Below are 20,687 nucleotides of genomic sequence, written 5' to 3' on the forward strand. Positions count from 1 at the left end.
ACAAGAACCTTAGTAACTGTGTAACCCTTTCTTTTTACTATCATGCGATCTATGGTGTACTCTGGTTCTTTGCTCCTTGCCACCGCATCTGAAGAAGGAGGAATCTGAATGGAAGATGGAACTGATCCAATGTGTTTTTTAAGTTGGGACACATGGAAAACAGGGTGGATTGATGAGGATGGGGGAAGTTCCAATTTATAAGCCACCATACCCACTGTGTCAATTACAGGATAGGGTCCAAAAACTTAGGAGATAACTCAGCATTTCTCCTATTAGCCACTGAAATTTGTCTGTAGGAATGCAATTTAACATAAACCATATCCCCAACTTCGAATTGCCTATCCTGCCTACTTTTATCAGCAATTTGCTTCATGCACCGTTGAGCTCTTCTTAAGTAGAATTTAAGCATTGGTAGCATTTCTTCCCTCTTGCTTAGACTGCGATCCACCAATTCCATTGTTGAATTCCCAGGAAGATAAGGCAGATAATGGGGTGGTGGTTGACCATATACAATCTCATATGGGGTTGCCTGGATTGAAGTGTGGAATGTAGAGTTATACCACCATTCTGCCAATGCCAACCATTTAAACCAATGCTATGGTGAATCTGAACACATACACCGTAAGTAAGTTTCCAAAAATCGATTGACCAGCTCAGATTGACCATCTGTTTGAGGATAATAAGATGAAGAAAGCTGAAGGTGAACTCCCTGCAAGACAAATAATTCTTGCCAGAAATTGCTTACAAATACAGGTCCATGTCACTTGTAATGGAAGCAAGGTAGCCATGGAGTTTAAACACATTATCCAGAAAACATTGTGCCACATTTACAGCAGTATAAGGGTGAGCTAAAGCCATGAAGTGAGGTGCCTTGCTCAACCTATCAACTACTACAAGGATTACTTGCTTCCCTGATGACAATGGCAATCCTTCAATGAAATCCATTGTGAGATGTTGCCACACATGGTCTGGAATTGGTAGTGGTTGCAACAGACCCGGGTAGGGTGTTATTTGATATTTGCATGTTTGACAGGTTTGGCACCTCATGACAAAATCCTTAACATCCCTATTCAAGCCCCTCCAATAGAATACTGATTGTACTCTTTTAATTGTGGCATGCTTCCTAAATGACCCCATGTTGTTGTGGTATGTAGCCATTGCAGAATGTCTTGCATGAGTTGTAGGTAGTTGCCAATCACCAACTTCCCTTTCCTACGAAGTTCACCATTAACCCAATTGTAATGCTTGTGAGAAGATGGTTGTTGCTGAATCTGGACTCTGATGTTGGTCAACGTTGTGTCTGAATCCCAAGAAGCAATGATCCTGTCCAATAAATCTGGCTCAATAGTATGGACTAACAAGGCAAAACAAACATTCCTTCTGGACAAGGCATCTGCAGCAATATTTTCCTTGCCCTGCTTATACTCAATTTCAAAATCAAATTCCAACAGTTTGATTAACCATTTCTGTTGGAATGATGTTACCAATTTCTGATCCAACATGTATTTTAAACTAATGTGATCAGCTTTGATGGTAAAATGTCTACTAAGCAAGTAGTGTCTCCACTTTTGGACAACAAAAACTACTGCCATAAGTTCCTTCTCATAGGTAGAAGCTGATTGTTGTTGTTGGTTAAGGACCCTGCTAACATATGCTACAGGATGATGATTCTGCATCAAAACAACACCCAAGCCAACCCCTGAAGCATCTACTTCTAGCATAAAAGTCTTAGAGAAATCAGGAAGAGCCAAAACTGGTGCAGTGCTCAATAGGTGCTTTAAGTGTAGAAAAGAGTCCTTAGCCTCAACTGTCCAGCAGAAGTTGTTTTTATTGAGTAGTTTTGTTAAGGGTTTAGCTACTCCTCCAAATCCCTTGACAAACCTCCTATAATAGCCAGCTAACCCCAAAAAAACCCTTAATTTTTTAAGTGTTTAAGGTAGGGGCTAATCCTTGACAGTTGAAATTTTTGAGGGATCAGTGGATACCCCTTGAGCAGAGATAAAGTGTCCCAAGTATTCAACCTTGTCCACACTAAGGTAGCATTTGGATTTCTTGGCAAATAATGCATGTCTCTGTATCAACTGTAGGACTCTTTTAAGATGTTCCACATGTTCAGCTAAGGATTTGCTATAGACCAGGATATCATCAAAGAAAACTAACAAGAACTTCCTAAGTAATTCACTGAAAATGGCATTCGTAAGGCCTTGGAATGTTGCTGGAGCATTTGTCAATCCAAAAGGCATTACCAAGTACTCGTAGTGACCTCTGTGTGTTCTGAATGCAGTCTTGTAAATATCAGAGGCTTCCATTCTCACCTTATGGTAGCCATGCAATTCATCCATAAGTCTTCTACCAATGGAATGGGAAATCTGTCCTTGACAGTCCCTTTGTTTAAGCCTCTATAATCTACACATAGTCTTCATGAGCCATCTTTCTTTCCCACAAAGACTACAGGGCTAGTATAAGGGCTATTGCTATTTTGGATGATGCCTGGATCTAGCATTTCCTGCACCAGTTTCTCAATAATATCCTTCTGGTGATTGGCATACCTGTAGGGTCTCATGTTGACAGGGTTGGTGCCTTACAGCAGGGGAATTTGGTGATTGTGACCCTTCCTTAGGGGAGGCAGTTGAACTGGTTCTGCAAAAATGTCCTCAAATTCTTCAAGCAACTGAGCAATTGCAGCAGGAATCACAGGCTGCTCTGCATGAGTAGTCAAGGATTGTAGCAACCCTCTTTATGTATTACAGAGTTGTAGCATAGATAATTGCACCCCCTAGTTCAAAACCTTGTCAAGCTTCTGAGATTTTAATGTCTTGACAGCATTTGTGGAAGTTCCCCTCAGGACATGTCTCCTTCCCTATGTTGTGAAATCCATTGTCAACTTGTCAAAGTTTCAAGTAATGTCCCCTAAGGTGACCAACCACTCAATACCCAACACCATATCACAACACCCCAAGGGAATGAGAATCACATCAGAACTGAAAGTTGTGTGTTGAATTGTCCAAGCAAAATTTCATACCCCAGCTGAGATTTGTAGCTTATTTCCATCTGCCACAATAACCATTAAGGGTGGAAGTTGGTCAATCTTGCAAGCCAATGTGTTAGCCTTTTGGATGTCTAGAAAGTTGTGTGTGCTCCCACTATCAATGAGTATATGCAGAGGTCTTTTATTGTAATGACCCGTGATCCGCATGGTTCTGAAGCTAGGCATCCTAGTGAGTGCATTAACAGAAATAGTTGGCTCCCCATAGTTCTGAGCTGCCAGTGTTACCTCGTCAACTATATCCTCATCCTCACACCCATCTTCCATCTCCAAGACATGTAGTTGAAGCTTTTTATGTGCTAAACTATGTTCAGGGGTGTAAGGCATATCACAGAAGTAACATAAGCCCTTTGCACGCCTTTCATTCATATAGGCTGGAATTAAGCTCTTTGTAAATGCAGGTTTAGACTTCAGTGACTCTACTTGCTGGCCACTATGCAAGGGTGGTTGAGCAAGTGTGACTGTCTTAGCATTAGAGGTAGTTTTACCCCATTTGGGGGGAAACTTGAGCAAAGATGATTGATTATGCGCTGATTCGTATAGCTTTGCTAATGCAAAAGCTTTTTTGACATATTGGGGTTGGAACATACACGATAGAGCCACAGCCAGCTTCACTTTGAATTATTTGGGTGTGCCATCAATTAAAAAGTAAGTTTCACACTGATAGAGCCATTGTCGCACGTTATCACCATTAAAACGGGGAAAATCAATTCTGGATAATCTTGTGCCACACGAGTAGTTGGATTGTTTCGTCTCTCACCCAGAATTGATGGCCTTGACCTCGCGGAGTCTTCCCCATTATCATGCCTGGTTTTGAGTAATTCCTCCATTGTCAGTTTGAGAGATTCACTCAACGATTTCTGGAGTGACCCTGCCAAGTCCATTATTTTCGATTCAATCTTTGTCGACAGTTTGCTTTCTAAGCGTTCTTCGACTTCCCGTATGGATGCATGACTCCTTGTTGAATCTGCCATGGAAGCGTGATTTGTGCCAAGGAAGGACAAAATCTGATACCATTTGATAAGGTTGAAGATGAATTTCTAAGAATTTACTAAGAACTTGAAGAAATGATTGAAAAAAAGGAATCTCCTTCAACGAGAGAGAACTCCGAATTGTTATTGAGAAGAGATTACAAGAGAGAAAGTTTATGTTTTCAGAGTATGAACTGTTTTCTGAAAAAACAGTTACCTTTCTATTTATAGCCATACCTAACTGTTTTAACCGAAACAGTTAGCTAAAAAAGGAAAATTACAATAGTTGGCAATTATACAAGTAAATGACTAAAACTATAAAGATCCCTATGATAAAAGGAATAAAAGGGCAGTTGTAATGTGAGACCCTATCTACCAAGAGTATCAAACCAATAAGTAATCAAAAAATAGGGACAGCAACATTATCCAGAATAGGTACCATCTATTAACAAACAAACAAAACTATTGCAGAATCATAATTCCAATTTGGTGCTTCTGTTAGAGCAAATATGCCAAAAAAATGATCAAAATATCACTTCCTTCATGAAGAATAGTCCATTTACAGATACAATTCATTCTTCAAAAAGGGAAAAATTATAACTCCCTGCACAAGATTGAATAGCAGGCAAATAAGAATAAAATTGTATAAAACATTCATTGCCTTATGAATAATTCAACTGTGGCAATAACTTATCAAGAACCTCACACATTCCACAAAGTAAAAGAAATGTGTCATGCCAACAAATTCTAAAACTAAAAGTCTTTAGTCTGATTTTGATGCACCACTAAGCTCAGGGTCAGCTTGATAATACACAACATCTCCAGTGTCACTAACAAAATGGTCTTTCCCCAAGCTTCTTAACAAGTCCCCTATGAGGTGAAATGGAATAGGACTAGATTTCTTCGGCTCCCGGTAATATTTTCCGAGCACGGGTTTAGCTGCTTCAGTCTGCAAGTAAAGCAAATACAAGAATCAAAACTCTTAAAGCTCATGAAAGTCACTATCCCTTATTACTTATTAGTACTTCAAAAGAACAGAAATACTTACAGCTTCAACTAAGTGATAGTGTGGAATTTGAGGAAAAAGGTGATGAATAACATGGGTTCCGATGTCATGATGAATGTTATTAATCCATCCATAGTCACGATCAAGAGTTGTAAGACCACCCCTAAGGTAACTCCATTCCTATACATCATGATAAAAACATAAGAAGTGAAAAGAATTGAACTTGTAAAACAACAATGCCTCAATAAACAAGACAAAAATTTCAAAAACAATTTAGTTTATGAAGTATTGACACTTCAAAATACTCTGTCATGTCCATGTTGTGTTCATATCAGACACATAACCATAGTGGACAATCATGTACTCTCCTAATTGTATTTTACAACTTTTTACATGTAACTTTTGAATTTTTATATTGTTATACATAGAATATCACAAAAGTTAGATAAAAATTAACATTTTATTATGTTTAAAATGACTCTAGCTAACTTTTAAAACATTATTCCTCTCTATTGTGACATTTCTGCTTTTATGGGTATTCTCATGTTAATCTTATATCTTGTATCACATCAATGCCATGTCCTATAGTTTATGAAATTTGCTTATCCACTTGAGGCATTGGTGCAACGGTAAGGTTACTTGCCTTGAGAAGTTAAGACTGTGTATGTCTACCCTCCCCAAACCTCACTAAGTGGGAGCCTCGTGCAATGGGTCACATTTTTATTGCTTATCCACTTGTGTGTATTATGTCATATCCATATCTTGTATTGTATATGAGCTTCTTACATTTTAGTTACACAATTATTTTTCAGTAAAAGAAAGATAATGATACCTTTCCACGATACCAAGGTAACTTGTCTTTGATAACACCGGCCCAGAATTTACAGAAAGAGAAGAAGAAATTTCACAATTGATTCGGAATCAATTCGATTCCGAATACTAATACATCGTTTATTGCTTTGAAGAATGGAGAAGATTACAAGATGAACCCTAATTGATTCCCCGAATCAATTACTCGTTACAAGATTAACTCCCTGAATTAACCCCTCTCCTCTACTCAATTCTCAAAAGATGATTACAATATCCCCCTAACACCTATTTATACATTCTGCTCCCTAGACACCTAACACCTACACTGCTTCAGCGGTTACACACTGTTTCAGCAACTAAATTGGCCACGTCACCCTGCCACGTGGCCTCCTGTGATACACCCTAGTGATGGGTGGTCTCCCCTTATCCTATCAATCTTCATGGCCATGGTGATGCAAATAAGTCACAAAATCCAACCACATAACAAAAATCTACAATTCCAATCAAAGTCAAATAAGTAGTCTATTATTCAGTCAAAAGAAGAAAGAAAAATTGAAGCAAGAAAATGTGAAGAAATATACCCAGTATGGAGCACCATAAAGCATAAACAGTTGACTTGGACCCATTACAAAACCCAAGCCGACAAGAATTGCCACCATAGCAGACCAACAAGCTGTAGAAGTAATAATATCATTTCTTTCATTTGGAACAAACAAGTCACTGTCTGGGTGAAAGTGAGAACCAGTCTTCCCTGGACTCCTGCTAAACTGAATTCGAAGATCAACAACAGCTACCAAGTCAATCCTCGACCTAAGCTACTGGTAATAATACTAAATGTTTCAAATAATGGTAAAAAAACTTGTATGTACTGCAACTTACAAGGTACACAGGGTACGCAAGCATTGGAAAAGGTGGTGTAAATCTTAAAGAACGCGTAACACTGTCCAAGCTCCTGAAGATTTTCTCTGACAACTGCAACATTAACATTAAACAACTTATGTTAGAAACTGCTTGAAATAACACCACTTGTAGTTGTACCATTATCTATGCCATCTCTCTATGACACTCTTTATTGGTAAAAAATAAAATACCAATCCGGGGGCACAGATAGTGGCACATGTGATGTAATCCCGATACAAATAATAACTCCTAAAACTAGATACTAATCGTTTTCTCACCGGATGCCAAGATTCGTCATTTTCAACATGACCGTGGTTTTGATGATGAGTCCTATGACTGATTCTCCTGCATAATTCAACCAAATATAAGTTTCAAAGATGAGCTTGAAACTAGAAAGAAGCATAAAGGCAACAGTATACTGTCAGGTTCTATATCGTGGTCACAATATCTCTACAACCGCAATTGCAGACACATCAGCTACATTATTTCGCAGTTGTCTACAAGTGTGATAAAAGCAACATAGGACTTTAACTGCAATTCATAATCTTGATAAAAAAATATGGAAAGAGCAAAAACTATGGCTTCAAAAACATACCATCCATTATAAGGAACAAGAATTGAAGAATGTAACAAATGGCCAGCAACACTGTTAAGCTTATGATCATTTGAGAAGCTTCCATGACCACTGAAACAACCAAAACAACAACAATTAAACTCATCATACACAAAAAAACAAAACCAAATTCAGCAGAACCAAAGTAACCAATAGTCACAACTACATAAGAATTTACAAAAATTAGAGAACAGATAAGTGATTATTACCAATCATGTCCAAGAACAAAGATAGCCCAAAACATGGTCCCTTGAGCAGCCCAATACAAAGGCCAAACAAACCAATTGTTGAGATAAGCAGCAGCAGCAGCCAATCCAAAAACCACAGCAACATCTCTAACAACATAACTCATTGATTTCCAAGGATCCTTAACCCAACAATGTTTTGGAATAGCTGCTCTAATATCAGCCAAGTTGAATGGTGGTGGTGCAGCTGGGTCAAATTCTGGCAATTTTACTCCAACCCCATTATTACTCTCACTAGAATCAACCCTTAAAGGGACACTCACTTTCAAACCCCAGTTTCTCTCTCTAAAGCTTCTTACTTTCTGAAAGTTCAGGCCTGTCACACCCTTGTTTGTGTTCAAAAATCTAATCTTTGAGGACTTTGATGATGATGGCATAGCACCAGTTAACATTACAGGAAGTGGCTTTAAGCCACATTCTGATAAAACACAACTTGCCATTGAGACCTGGAAGAGATTTTAGAACCAAAAGGGTTCTACAAAGACAGAAAAGGAAAATTAGAAGGAAAAAAAAATAATGAGTGGCAAAGAAGAATCCAAAAGTAATACAAATGAATTATACAATGTAAATGCATCATCCACCATTTATCATGTTTAATACTCTTCAAAAAAATTAATACAAATGAAGATTAAATGATGTATAAATCTTTACAAATATATATTACACTCTATAATATAACATAAGGGTGCGACTAACTTGGAAACTGCAAGTTAGTCCACATCCAAGCGAACTGTTTGGACAGTCGTTGGATAGAAATAACATTAATCTAAGCTATTAAATTTGTTACCGGTTACCTCTTATATGTAGAAGTCGGTATGGTATAGGATGACTTCAATATAGCCCTTCCTCCGTCAAAGTACATGTGAAGAAGGAAAGAGTTGAACCCAAGTTCTCCATCATAGATAAGTTGTACTTTACCAAATGGGCTGCAGGAAATTTATTAATTTTCTGAAGTCGTTTTCACTCATACCGACTTCTACACTGAAGTCGTTTTCTCTCATCCCGACTTCTATACTAAAGTCTTTTTTTCTCATCCCGACTTCTATACTATAGTCTTTTTTTCTCATCCCGACTTCTATACTGAAGTCTTTTTCTTTCATACGGACTTCTACACTGAAATCGTATAATGCCACCACGACTTCTAAAAGATATACAAAACCGTAACCGGTAACCAAATTTTTTCATCCAACTGCTATAATGCAGTTCGCATATTAGCCTTGGCCATAACATAAATGATGCTATAAATGTTTAAGAAATAAAAAATAGTTAGAGAAATTTAAGATTAATACTGACCTGGTTTCAGCTTTGTGTTTCAATGTCTAACACCAACTACACAGAGACTATAAAAATGGTAGCTTTAAGGCTATAAGAATGAGGAGAAGCAAAGAGGGTTTAAAGGGTATGAAGAAAAAATGGTATTTTTTGTGATTGTGATTGTGTTAGTGTGGCTTTGGAATTTGGAATATGGAGACGGAGCTTAAACATAGGACCATGAAGGAGGCTGTTGAATTTGGTCATGTGTTGTGAATTTGATCACACTATTTTTCGATGATAGTCATGTTTGCATTCTCATATGATAAAAAAAATAAAAAAGAGTTTAAAAAATATAAAAATATACTTTTTATCTTCAAAGTTGGAAGGAAAATTGCTTTCAAAATGGCAAAGAAGGGTTGGACCACATAAGGTATGTAATGGAAGGTTTTAGATGAACATTAATCGTCTCACAAAGTTGTGGAATAAGATTATGAGATATAAAAAGATAAAAAGGTGGAGGTGATGAATTTTAATCTATATACTATATATATATATATATAGGAAAATACGAATAATTACTATGGTATAATTTTACTTTCCTATTTTGCCCTTAAATTTTTTAATTTTTATAAAAAAAACCATATAATTATATGTAATCATCACCAACATATTAACCACCTCTCTAGCATTATAATAAAACAAAACATTATAATATAAAATATTCCCAACAAAAATACAATATAAAGTATACCTAATATAAAAAATATTCTAATTATAAAATATATAAAATTTGAATTGACATTATAAAAATATGAATCTGAGCTGGCAGACATAAAGTGTCTGTCACCACTAGTATGAATAATGGAGATACACAAAATTGTGACACATGGGAATTAAATTCACAAGGTTAGAAATTCATAATTTCTAATTAAGATGAATGGTCTAATTATATCGACAATTTATTTTGGGTTACAAAATAAATGGTCTAATTATTGTTAATCTATAAAACTTCTAAAACTGACAATAGATATGAGTTTAATGACTGGATACTCAAATGGTTGACCTATAGGGATAATGAAAACTCTATAAGTTAACACACAAGGAACAATTATAATCTCAAGACACCAAATCATAAATAGTTTTTATCCCAAAAGGAATTTATGATTTTGGTTGGAGAAGGTCATCACACCAAAACAATCTCATGAAATGAGTAAATTAGAGAACATAGATTCATTTTTGACAATCATAAGGAATTTCTAACAACTGATATCAGAGTTATATATATATGCGCGCGAAATTCAAGATCCAATTATTAGTGTTTTGTCAATCATAAGGAATTTCTAACAACTGATATTTAGAGTTAAGGTTCTGAATTTTATGATTCTCTATTAATGAGTATTTTCTCAAAAAATTTATAAACCCTAATTTTAATTTGGAAATTTTATGCTTCAGCTATTATGTTGTAAAGTTGAGAATTTTAATTAACCAAATCAATATTATATAATTTCTTATGTTATTAAACTATGCTTTGCATATCACTTCATGCTTTTTGAATTCAATTTCAGCAACTCTGAATTTATGGAAATATATATAAGTATTTGGTTATATATAAAAATCATTTGTATATTCATATATTAAGTTATGATGTTATGGTTTTTCGGCTGCAAATTTTTTTTTTGGCCTCAAATTGTGTATGTTTTAAGATATATAACATTACTGTTGAAGTTATCATGCATAGTATAATATATACTACATGCGTTCTTTGTATGCTAAATACTCATTATACTGCATATGGTCTTCGTGTGTTTGTTTTAATTCCTGATCATGATGTGGTATTAAATTTTTTAATCATGGTTTGTAGTTATGCTTTTATGATATGCATGATCATATTTGATTTGAAATTATATTGTGAGATTATATTTGTTAAATATAAAAGATATCAAATCTGAAGGTTTTAATTCCAATATTACATTTTTTTTAATGGATCCATATTGTTTTTCCATTTGTCTGATAATTATTTTTGATATAATTGATGCAATATGTTGTCAAAGTAACCTCTATTGTAGAAATAAGTTAAAATTACACCGATAAATATGAGATTATTTATGTGAATTGTGTTCGGCCCAAATGAAGACACAATTTGGTCAAAAAATAACATACTTGTGATGATAAATGTTTAATAATTATAAAGTTTTGTTTCATTATGTGAATAATAGTCGGCCCACAGAAAAACTATTGATTGACATAACAAATTGTTAACATTTTATCATTACATTGAAATTATCACTTACTAATTAATTTCTATATCTAAAGACTAGAAATTTAATGTGCAACTCAAATTTAACAACATTGTTATGAACAACCTTTGCTTTATTATATAGAAATAGTAGAAGTAAGGGTGGAAATAGGTCAGGTCAGGCTAGGCTTTGCCTTAAACAGGCACAACCTATATAGCACATAGGAGCATGGGCCTGACCTGTTAGCCTGTTTAAAAAAAAATTTTAAAGCCTAGGCCTGACCTGTTAGCCTGTTTAAAGGCCTATTATACTATATGCTCATGAAATAGGCTAACATGTGTACATTTTAATGGGCTTATATGCTTATTGGGTTATTTTTAGTTAGGCCCATCTAATTCTAATAATTAAATTATATTTTTATATACATTTTTATATTAATATTACACATATATAATAATATTGCTTATATTAAAATAGCATAATTTCAACATTCTTATATAATATAGCTAAATAGGCCGGCCTGTTAGGCTTTATAGGCCTTTTAGGTGGCCTAAAGCCTGGCCTGTTAAGCTAAATAGGCTTTTTAAAAAGCCTGAGTCTGGCCTGTTCGTGAAAAAAGTCTGGCCTGGCCTAGCCTGTTATAGACCAGGTAATAGGTCCCTGATAGGCGGCCTGACCTGTTTCCACCCTTAAGTAGAAGAAATGAGCATTATATTTGTAGCTCTAAGAGTCTAAGGTCACAAAATATAACCAGGTCACACACTATAACCCAATTTATCAACAAAAAACACATATATGTAGAAGAAAGAATAACAATCGTTTCGATACACATTTTAAATACGTTGTTGGTTTATAAAGAACATGGGGATGTAGCTCAGATGGTAGAGCGCTCGCTTAGCATGCGAGAGGTACGGGGATCGATACCCCGCATCTCCATAATTCACTTTTATTATATTTTGATTCTAATAACTTTCATTATCCCAAATTTCATATGGAAGGTAACATTGTGTATGTATGTTACTTCGATAGTTATTATTTATAGTTTCATCAATTAATAACTGCTATATTCTATAAAGTTATGAAGCATTAGAGCATTTGTAAATCTTGGTTCATGTGCCCATTTAGAGGCACCTGCTGTAACATGTTAGGATTCTGTGTGTCTAATAGGTTAGGAACAACATCTGCATTTTTTCTGGTTCTGCATGGCAAATGTCATTTTCATCATGTTTATTATGTGCATATCTTACTTTCACTTTTTTACTATGTAAATATTTTCATGTCTACTTTTCAAAACAAGTAAAATCTAACTTCCATTTCATTTTCTATCTATTCATCTAGGAATTATGTTAGAAACACACTTTTTGACACAACCCTCACTATATATTATTCTCCACCTCCATCAAGTATTGCTTGAATTTTGAAGCCATGGGCAGACATTGAAATTGAAATTAACTCTGTTGTTGTAATTTTGTATACAATTTATATTTAGTATTTGTTATGGGCCTCCTTCATTTCATTTTTTCTCCATTAATCATTAAATCACCTTATAACTTTCTTTGACGAGAGTGGAACCCATAATGAGGTGACACCTAAAGGAAACTTGTGAAAATGGTCAGTAATTTTGAAGCAATGATTCTTGTTGGTTGGCACATCTGCAAGTTTCATGAGTGATAAAATGACTTCATAGCTTGGGAAAGGTAATTTTGTAACTTGTGTGATGTGTCATATTTGTAATCACACATTCATCCTACCAAGAAAATAATATAAGGTAATAATAACTTAAGTTTGCCAACTTTATTGTTATTATTAATCCAAGGAAAGTACACTAACATTCCATGATTAATGTTACTATAATGTCTCTCTTGCCTCTCTTATTTCATAAACTTACACTTGTTTTAATTATCATTATGCTTATTGAATATAATTAAGCTTAAATAAATCTCATGAAAAATAGTGTATTTTGCTTTATAACTATGATAAGTAACATACTCATAAGTTAGTATGATTTTTCAGTTGCCTTAAGGCGAGAACTACTTAGTAGCAACACTTCTTAGCAAAAACAATTATACATGTTAAAAGATTAATTACTTACTCATAAATGGGGATAGACTTAGTTATAGCAAAAAAAAGTTAAATCAAAATTTGAAGTTGAAGAATATGATTATTTTTAGACAACTTATTAGCACTTCTACACTTCAGAACTGCTAGAGATTAATATATTAATAGAGCATAGATGAAGCCAATTTGGTTTCTGACACTTTTTTTGGTACTTTTCTTCTCATATGTTGCAGGCACTATGTGATTTAGAACCTATCTATACCTTTGAAGGCAAGTATGACATCAATACCTTGGTCACATGCAGAGAAGTCACTGTTTTTGCCAGCTTTTAAGCCTTCTTCCAATAGAAGTCTACTATGAAAGTGTAAAAGTGCTCATCTATAAATTTACTACACTCCATTGGTTAATATTTTTGTAACTAATAATCTTTTACAAAATGTTGGTAGGTGACAATGTTGTGAAATAAAAAATAATGATTGTGCATGTTCTTCCATTGTTAATTTTATTATTTAAAATTGCTGCTTTTGCATAGGTATTTTGTAATATCACTTTTTTTAATACTGGGTTGTATATGGTAACTATATGATTGATTCAAATTGCATGTAATTGACCGTCATAACCGCATCATATCATAATTACAATATGATATTGAATCACAATGATACGGTATATTGAACTACAACACAACCGCACCGGATCGCATTTAGGTCACATTAGGCCACAATGTAACCACATCAGGCTGCATCGATTTCAAGAATATTTTTTTCTCATAAATTAATTCATACCGCGACAACCACAATCCATATTACAATGACCGTAATAACCACAGTCGCAGTAATCGTGACCACAACCACAATTTAAAACACTGAGATATATATGTTAATATGTAAATTAACCGTGTTAAGGAAAGGACTAAACACTTTTTTGTTTACATGGCTTAATGATCTGATACCTTAAAATGTATTTTTTAAGGTTCCACATTCTATTCATCCAAATTCTTCACTCAAAAACAAGATCTTAATATATCACATAAGAAACATATAATAATTCTTAGGTATGTACAGAAAATGTAGCAAAACAAATAGTCAAATCTGGTGCAGCTGCATATCCAAGTGATGCTCTCTCCTCTAGCTAAACCATGCATTACATGACCTTATCTTGTTCATCATGGCTCAATTCTCAACCAAGAAACTTCAGGTAGAGACAAATAGCATTAAGGGCAGGCCTAAACATATATGCACCTTAGTACCTTACCATCAAATTCTGAATACATTCTCCTCAATAGCCATCTCCTCAATGCTAACTCTTAAGGTCTACCTATGCATCATACAAATTAAACCAGTTTCCAAAAGAAAATAAAACCAAATTAAAAAGAACAAGAGAAAGAAAAAAAAGGAAAAAAAAAAAACCAAAACCACCCTCACATTATATTCCCTTGACCATAGTTACCAAAATCGGCATATATGACTGGTACGTGATTCATTTGGATACGCAAAGTACCACTCGGTTATTCATTGGAATACGCAAAGTACCACTCGGTTATTCATTGGGATACGCAAAGTACCACTCGATTTATGGAGTAATGAATTCAGTACACGACACGCAAGGATAACGACATGCATGAACCCGATAACTACACCCATGATTTCACACTTAGCATCCACCTTGAGCATCCTTCTCCAAACCCCAAGCCCTCACCCTGAGCTGAAGCTCAGCCACAGCAACAAAGAAGGTAACAACCTGAGTAGGTCTCAGTACCTGCACAACTTTCAAAGTTGTGTTTCTCCTCAAAGCATCAGCCCTTATCACCAGATTCTCCAATGCCACCTTCAAAGTATTTGGAACTGCATGATCTAGAAAACATCAACATGCAAATATATTAAACAAACAATTGTGTTATCTGTACATCAAGATTGGACAACTTCTTCAGACAACTTTAACCTTAACAACTTTGACTTTATGAGCCCAAAGACCCAGTTTAGGTGTCAGATCTAGTTGTACAAATAACATTTTTTCTTAAACAAATATTCATATCTAAGTATATTTAATACAAAATACTATATATATATATATATATATGTATATATAAATAAAACTAATTTTACCAGATATATTGGATTCAGCATCCACACTTGGCCCTCCCTGAATTTGTTCCAAGCACAACCTTCCATGGCTTCTTGCCATTTCCAATAGTGGCGGAGCTGCAATGCTTTCTTGAACCTTAGCCAACTCATCATTGAGTTCCCTCTCCTTGAACTTGGTCTCTTGTTGGATTTGAATCAACCTATGCTTTTGTTCTTGAGATAACTCATCCTCCAAAGCTGTGTTCACAACCTCAAATGTCATCCCAGGTTTGAAACCTGCCATCCAAAGAAACATTCTTTCCAATGAACTGAACCATGGTGGTGAGAAAACAAGGAGGATGTTGTTTTGGGCAACCTTTGATTTCTCTTCATAGTATTGTCCATAGTGGCAGATTACCCTGTTTATCAATCCTCTTATGCTGTCAAAATCTGTCATTTCTTGCTGAGCTGAGATAAGCTCATCAAGATGGCATCTTTGCCTCATCAACCAACCTTGCAAAAATGCCTCAAATGCTGATGCAACATTTGAATCACTCATCTATGTTTTTCAAGAGTGAGAAAACAGAGAAGTGGGTAATGAAGAGTAATAATATAAAGTGGTTGTTGTGGTTGTGGAAAAGGGTTGTTGTGGACATCAACTATTTTGTTTTACCTGAGAACTTTGGTATTGGAGATAACTTCAATTAAAATTCATGTTTAATAAGAAAGTGTATTTAAAGGTTAGATAGGAAGAGATTATTAAGAGAAACAAGTTGTTATCACTCAAACAAACCAAAGATGGAAGAAAACAAAGAAAAAAACAGGGGAAATGGAGAATAAGAAGGTAGTGTTGGTGGTTATAAAAAGTGATTTAATGGGGCTGTTGTTGTAATGGAAATGTGTTTTGTGAAAAAGGGTATGTGAATTTGTTGTTGATTTGATTAGGAAGAGGGTGAAATCATTAGTTGGGGGAAGGTGGTTGGAAATGGGAGAGAAGCCTAATGTCAAAAACAGAGTCATTTGGAGCAAAACAGAGTGAGTGAGTGAGTGATACTCTGTTTTCAAACAGGAATTGGAAATACCTAATACTAGTTCTGGGGAATTCTTTAGGTGCAATTTCTCACCACTGTTAGATATAAGTGATAATGCACAAAAATGGAATAATACTAAGTGTACACTTAACATACAATATCCTTTTAAGAAAAACAAGATATGAATACAATTTTATTATAGTATCAATAAATCATTTATATAAGCCAATATTCATTCTATTAATTAAGAATAAAACTTTACACAAATAATTCATAGATATTACATAAATATTAAGGATGTAGTTACTGTTAAAGATGAAAGCACATCTTTTATCTTATAATATTATGTCATGTATTATTTATTATAATTAGTGGAAAAATAATTTTTTCAATAAATTACAATAAGTATCACATGAATCACACATTTATAAAAGAGATGTGACCTTATTAAACACATTAAAATATCAAGATATCATATTTATTAAAATTATTGAATTTTCATCTCTTCACTCAAATTATACACTTATCACATTACATGAAAATATTGTAATGGAACATGATTTTTCATTGAATTTTTCAGTAAATATAGATAGTTTAGTAAGCATTAAACATTAATTGTATAAAATGGATGGGAAGGAATATGTAGAAGGCATCTTCTAGAAAAATGTGGTGCAATAGATAATGAGGAAGAGGGGGATGAACTGGGGGAGTTGATGAGCAGTGAGTGGGGTTGGTCATTCATGTGAAGCTCTCAATTATTGTTCACTCTTGGGATTTGAGACTTAGGATTTTCATTCAAATTTTGCTGAGTAGGACTAATCATTTGACATCTTGACACATGCAAATGGTATATGCCAAGTAAGACAGAGAAGTTCACAAATTCAGCCAAGTATGATAGAGAAAATAATATACTCTTGCTCACTTGTGACACAAAATATCTTCATCTGGCATCTTGCTGTCATTGGAAGTGTTATATAAATGATTTTCAATTCTAAAATTAACTTGTATCTTGATCTACCTTACCGTAAAGATTTATATATAATCATTACATTATTTACTATTCATTTATATTACTTTTTTTGAAAAGTCAATGATAATTAAATATGAATGATGGATAGTGTAATATCAGTATATAGAACTCATAGATATATATTTTTTTCTCAAAAAGTTATACATCTATCTATCTATAACTCATGTGATAACATTTAATGGGCTAGTAATAAATTTAGAGGATTCATGTTCAATGTATCAAAAGCCATTGATGGTGAACTGAAGTACTAGATCAACAACTTAATATGATGGATTTTACAAGAAGTGGATGCAATTTTTTCCTTAATTAATTTCTCATGTGCTTCTTATTAATGCATGCAAATTGCAATTGGTAGCAAATTATGAAGAAAAATAGAGAGAAAGGTGATAGCAAGTTGATGTCAAGTTTTATCAAAGGGAATGAGTGCATAATGTGAACACTATAATATCAAATAAATGACATAATGATAATGAATTCATACATTTGTGAATACTAAAATATCACCATATCTTTGAAGTTAAAAGTCAAACACAAAGAACAATCATGCACATGCTATTTATTAATGAAATTCCTTCTTAATTAATTGTTATATTAGAGCCTCATCCTCTGCATCATTTACTTCATTTTTGGACTTGTAAGGTTCATCATCTCATCCATCAGCTGAACTTGCCTGGACCACATTCTAGAAATTGAAAGATATCAACAGAACACACAACAGAACAACCACAACAATGTGCTTAACTGCTCTTTACTATAACCATTCATATTATACTGATACAGCGGTTTTTGGAACACACCACATACAAAGTTGAGTATGTGGTGTGTTCTGAAAACCGCTGTATCATTACACAGTGTAATAATACCGCGGTTTTCGATAGAAGCAACATATTTTTGTAGCTGACAAACTATTCAAAAAGACAGATTTTTCTAATATATCAAGGGAGTAAAGAACTTAGGTTCTTATTCAAAATGGATAAATCAGTATACAAGATTTAGTCTGCAACTTACAGTTGATATAGCCTTCACAACAGACTTTTCTTTCTTATAGATCTTTCTTCCTGTAACAGATATTTCCACCATAATGTATATAACATGATATTAATAGTTTTTAGATATGATTAAGCAAATTAACAAATAGGTTAGTAACTCTCCTCTCCCCAATAACAAAAACTGAATAAAGAATTATTTTACCCACCTAAGGGAACAACATTAGAGATCATAAAATTATCTTTCATGTTGAGCTTTCTTCAGGGTATCTATTCTCCTTTGAAGAGGCCACATAAAAGCATTAGGATTCAACTACAAAATAAGTCAAGTTAAAATTGGAATTAAATTTTTGCTCCCTTCAGTGATATCAGATAAAATTGGAACGATACAGGGAAGATTAGCATGGCCCCTGTGCAAAGATGACACACACAAATCGAGAAATAATCCAAATTTTTAAGCTTGGTTGTTGTTGTAGTTGCAACTGACAGATAATAAAACGTTTATTCCTATTATGAGCTGTGATTGTTAAAATGACAGTGCAAAGCTTCATATTGAAATTCTTGTGAAAGTGGCAATCTCTATAGAAAAAGGCTCAGAAAGCCTTGTGGAGCATATGACAAAAATGCTAGTCAAGTGCCATAGACACATTCGGAGCTACCCCAACTTTCTCCCTAATGTATTCATTCATAATCCTATCTTGTTTATGTGTCGACTCATCCAACACAAACAAATGAAATGTTCTATATTAAGCGATGACTGAGAAAACCTTATAAGAGTGACCAAAGCAGAAAGAAGAATGACAATCATGCCATGAACCAAAAAATCAACCATTGGGAGGCCTCTAGCTATCATTTCATCAAGAAGTTTCTCTGCCTTTTCATTCTCCTTATTTTCAGAAAGAGCAGAAACTATTGTTCCAAAAGTTATAGCATTAAAGATGCAATGGTTTTCTTCCATTTTTGACTTCAAGGCCAATGCTTCATCAAAAGATTCCTCTTTACAAAGCCCCCATATCATAACATTATATATCCAAACATCTGAACAATATAGCCTTTAATCAAAAAACGACGAAAAACCTCTTTCGCTGTCGGAACTCTACCAACTTTGCATAATCCATGAATAAGTATAGTGTATATAGACACATTTGATTGAATTCCCTGGTCTTCAATTTTCTTGAGTAATGCAATTGCTTTGTCAAGCTCCCTATTCTTGCATAAAGCATCTATAAGGAATTGTAAGTAATTATATCGGCAGGTTGGCCTCGATCACGCATCTCATTAACAAGCTTCCATACGCAAGATATTCTCCCCGATTTGCATAAACCATTGATAAGAGAATTATAAGTTACAATATCCAGGATCATACTTTTGCAATGCATTTCTCTAAAGAGATTCATAGCTTCATCCACCATTTTAATCTTGCAGAATCCATTGACCATGGTAGTATAGCATTGAACATCAAGAGTCACTCCCACTTGAGCCATCTTTTATCATAACAGCGAACGCACTCTTAGCTTCCTTGACCTTACCTTCCTTCAAAAATGCATCAATCAATGTACTAAAGGTGAAAACATCTGGCTTGATATTTTTCAATACCATATCACTTAACATAATAGTAGCTTCCTTCAATCGACCGATAATGGCCTAACCAACCATAGTAGGACAAATTCCCTTACCAACCATTTCGGAATATAAATCAAGTGCCTCATTAACAAGTTTATCTTTGCAGAGACTATAGATGATCGTGTTGTATCACATTAGGCCTAACTAGTGTTGCTTCAATCTTTCTCAACCCTACTTTACACAACCAATTAATCAAAGTTCCATAAGTAACTTCACTTAATTCATACCCAAGTGCTAAAACACTGTCATGAAATTGAAGAGCTTTCATAACATCACCATTGAGACAAAGACCTTTCATCAATGTTGTCAGAGTTATAGTTTTGGGTTATAACACATCTTGAAAATCTTGGATCAGTGTTTTAAATTGCAATTGTGGTCATTGCAGCCGTTGCAGTGTGAATTGTAGTGTGAATCACACTACAATTACGATGCGATGTGATTGCAGCAATCCTATCAAGTGATGCGGTCCACAATTTACATCACAGAAGCAAAATGCATATGATTTTGACCACCCATTTGACAGTAACAATTGATGAATGTGTTAAAAGTGGAAATGTCAGGTACAATTCCCTTAAGTTCCATTTGTTTAAAAAGGGAAATAGCAATTGGGTAATGCTTCATTTTCACAATGGATCCTAAAATCTTGCCAAATTCAATGATGGGTGGGTATGATGCATACATAGCATTTGATTGAATGAGTCAACAACATAATCAACTTAATTGAAATGGTTTGGGGAGAGAGAAAAAGAGAATAGCCTAAGAGTGAAAGAAGGGTATGTATGCATAATCAACTTAATTGAAATGATTTGAAAGA

General features: G+C 34.4%; 2 protein-coding genes, 1 non-coding gene and 1 pseudogene across 5 annotated transcripts; 1 reads left to right on the forward strand and 3 right to left on the reverse strand.

Moving 5' to 3' along the window:
* Nucleotides 4,539–8,113, reverse strand: LOC109360270 (omega-3 fatty acid desaturase, chloroplastic-like). Its single transcript, XM_019605026.1, has 9 exons — nt 7,556–8,113; nt 7,329–7,418; nt 7,012–7,078; nt 6,713–6,805; nt 6,415–6,600; nt 6,270–6,324; nt 5,856–5,881; nt 5,066–5,203; nt 4,539–4,966 (listed from the first exon to the last, which is right to left on the reverse strand). Exons 1-9 carry the CDS (start codon nt 8,029–8,031, stop codon nt 4,781–4,783), a joined length of 1,317 nt encoding a protein of 438 aa, XP_019460571.1. The 5' UTR covers nt 8,032–8,113; the 3' UTR covers nt 4,539–4,780.
* TRNAA-AGC lies at nt 11,946–12,018 on the forward strand. Its single transcript has one exon. It is a non-coding gene; the product is annotated as a tRNA-Ala (tRNA).
* Nucleotides 14,128–15,925, reverse strand: LOC109360271 (protein DOG1-like 4). 3 transcript variants are annotated; one of them, XR_002109147.1, is made up of 3 exons: nt 15,246–15,925; nt 14,703–14,993; nt 14,128–14,646 (listed from the first exon to the last, which is right to left on the reverse strand). XR_002109147.1 is itself a non-coding variant. In XM_019605028.1 (2 exons), the coding sequence occupies exons 1-2, from the start codon at nt 15,760–15,762 to the stop codon at nt 14,794–14,796; spliced, it is 717 nt and encodes a 238-aa protein (XP_019460573.1). In that variant the 5' UTR covers nt 15,763–15,925; the 3' UTR covers nt 14,128–14,793. The 3 variants fall into 3 exon arrangements, 2 of the variants coding, with proteins under 2 accessions (XP_019460573.1, XP_019460574.1); XM_019605028.1 differs by having other exon boundaries at nt 14,128–14,993; XM_019605029.1 differs by having other exon boundaries at nt 14,128–14,984; nt 15,246–15,920.
* Nucleotides 18,576–20,645, reverse strand: LOC109359923 (annotated as a pseudogene).

The sequence above is a fragment of the Lupinus angustifolius genome, chromosome LG11, assembly GCF_001865875.1.
Source record: "Lupinus angustifolius cultivar Tanjil chromosome LG11, LupAngTanjil_v1.0, whole genome shotgun sequence".
Lineage (NCBI taxonomy): Eukaryota > Viridiplantae > Streptophyta > Magnoliopsida > Fabales > Fabaceae > Lupinus > Lupinus angustifolius.

Bases quoted from the DNA above. Each gene is read 5' to 3' on its own strand.
- LOC109360270 (XM_019605026.1), bottom strand. From the start codon at position 8,031: ATGGCAAGTTGTGTTTTATCAGAATGTGGCTTAAAGCCACTTCCTGTA. The intron at 6,601-6,712 runs GTAAGTTGCAGT...CTTCGAATTCAG, and splicing joins TTGCGTACCCTGTGTACCTT to TTTAGCAGGAGTCCAGGGAA. The intron at 4,967-5,065 runs GTAAGTATTTCT...CTTTACTTGCAG, and splicing joins ACTATCACTTAGTTGAAGCT to ACTGAAGCAGCTAAACCCGT.
- LOC109360271 (XM_019605028.1), bottom strand. From the start codon at position 15,762: ATGAGTGATTCAAATGTTGCATCAGCATTTGAGGCATTTTTGCAAGGT. The intron at 14,994-15,245 runs GTAAAATTAGTT...GATGTTTTCTAG, and splicing joins TGCTGAATCCAATATATCTG to ATCATGCAGTTCCAAATACT.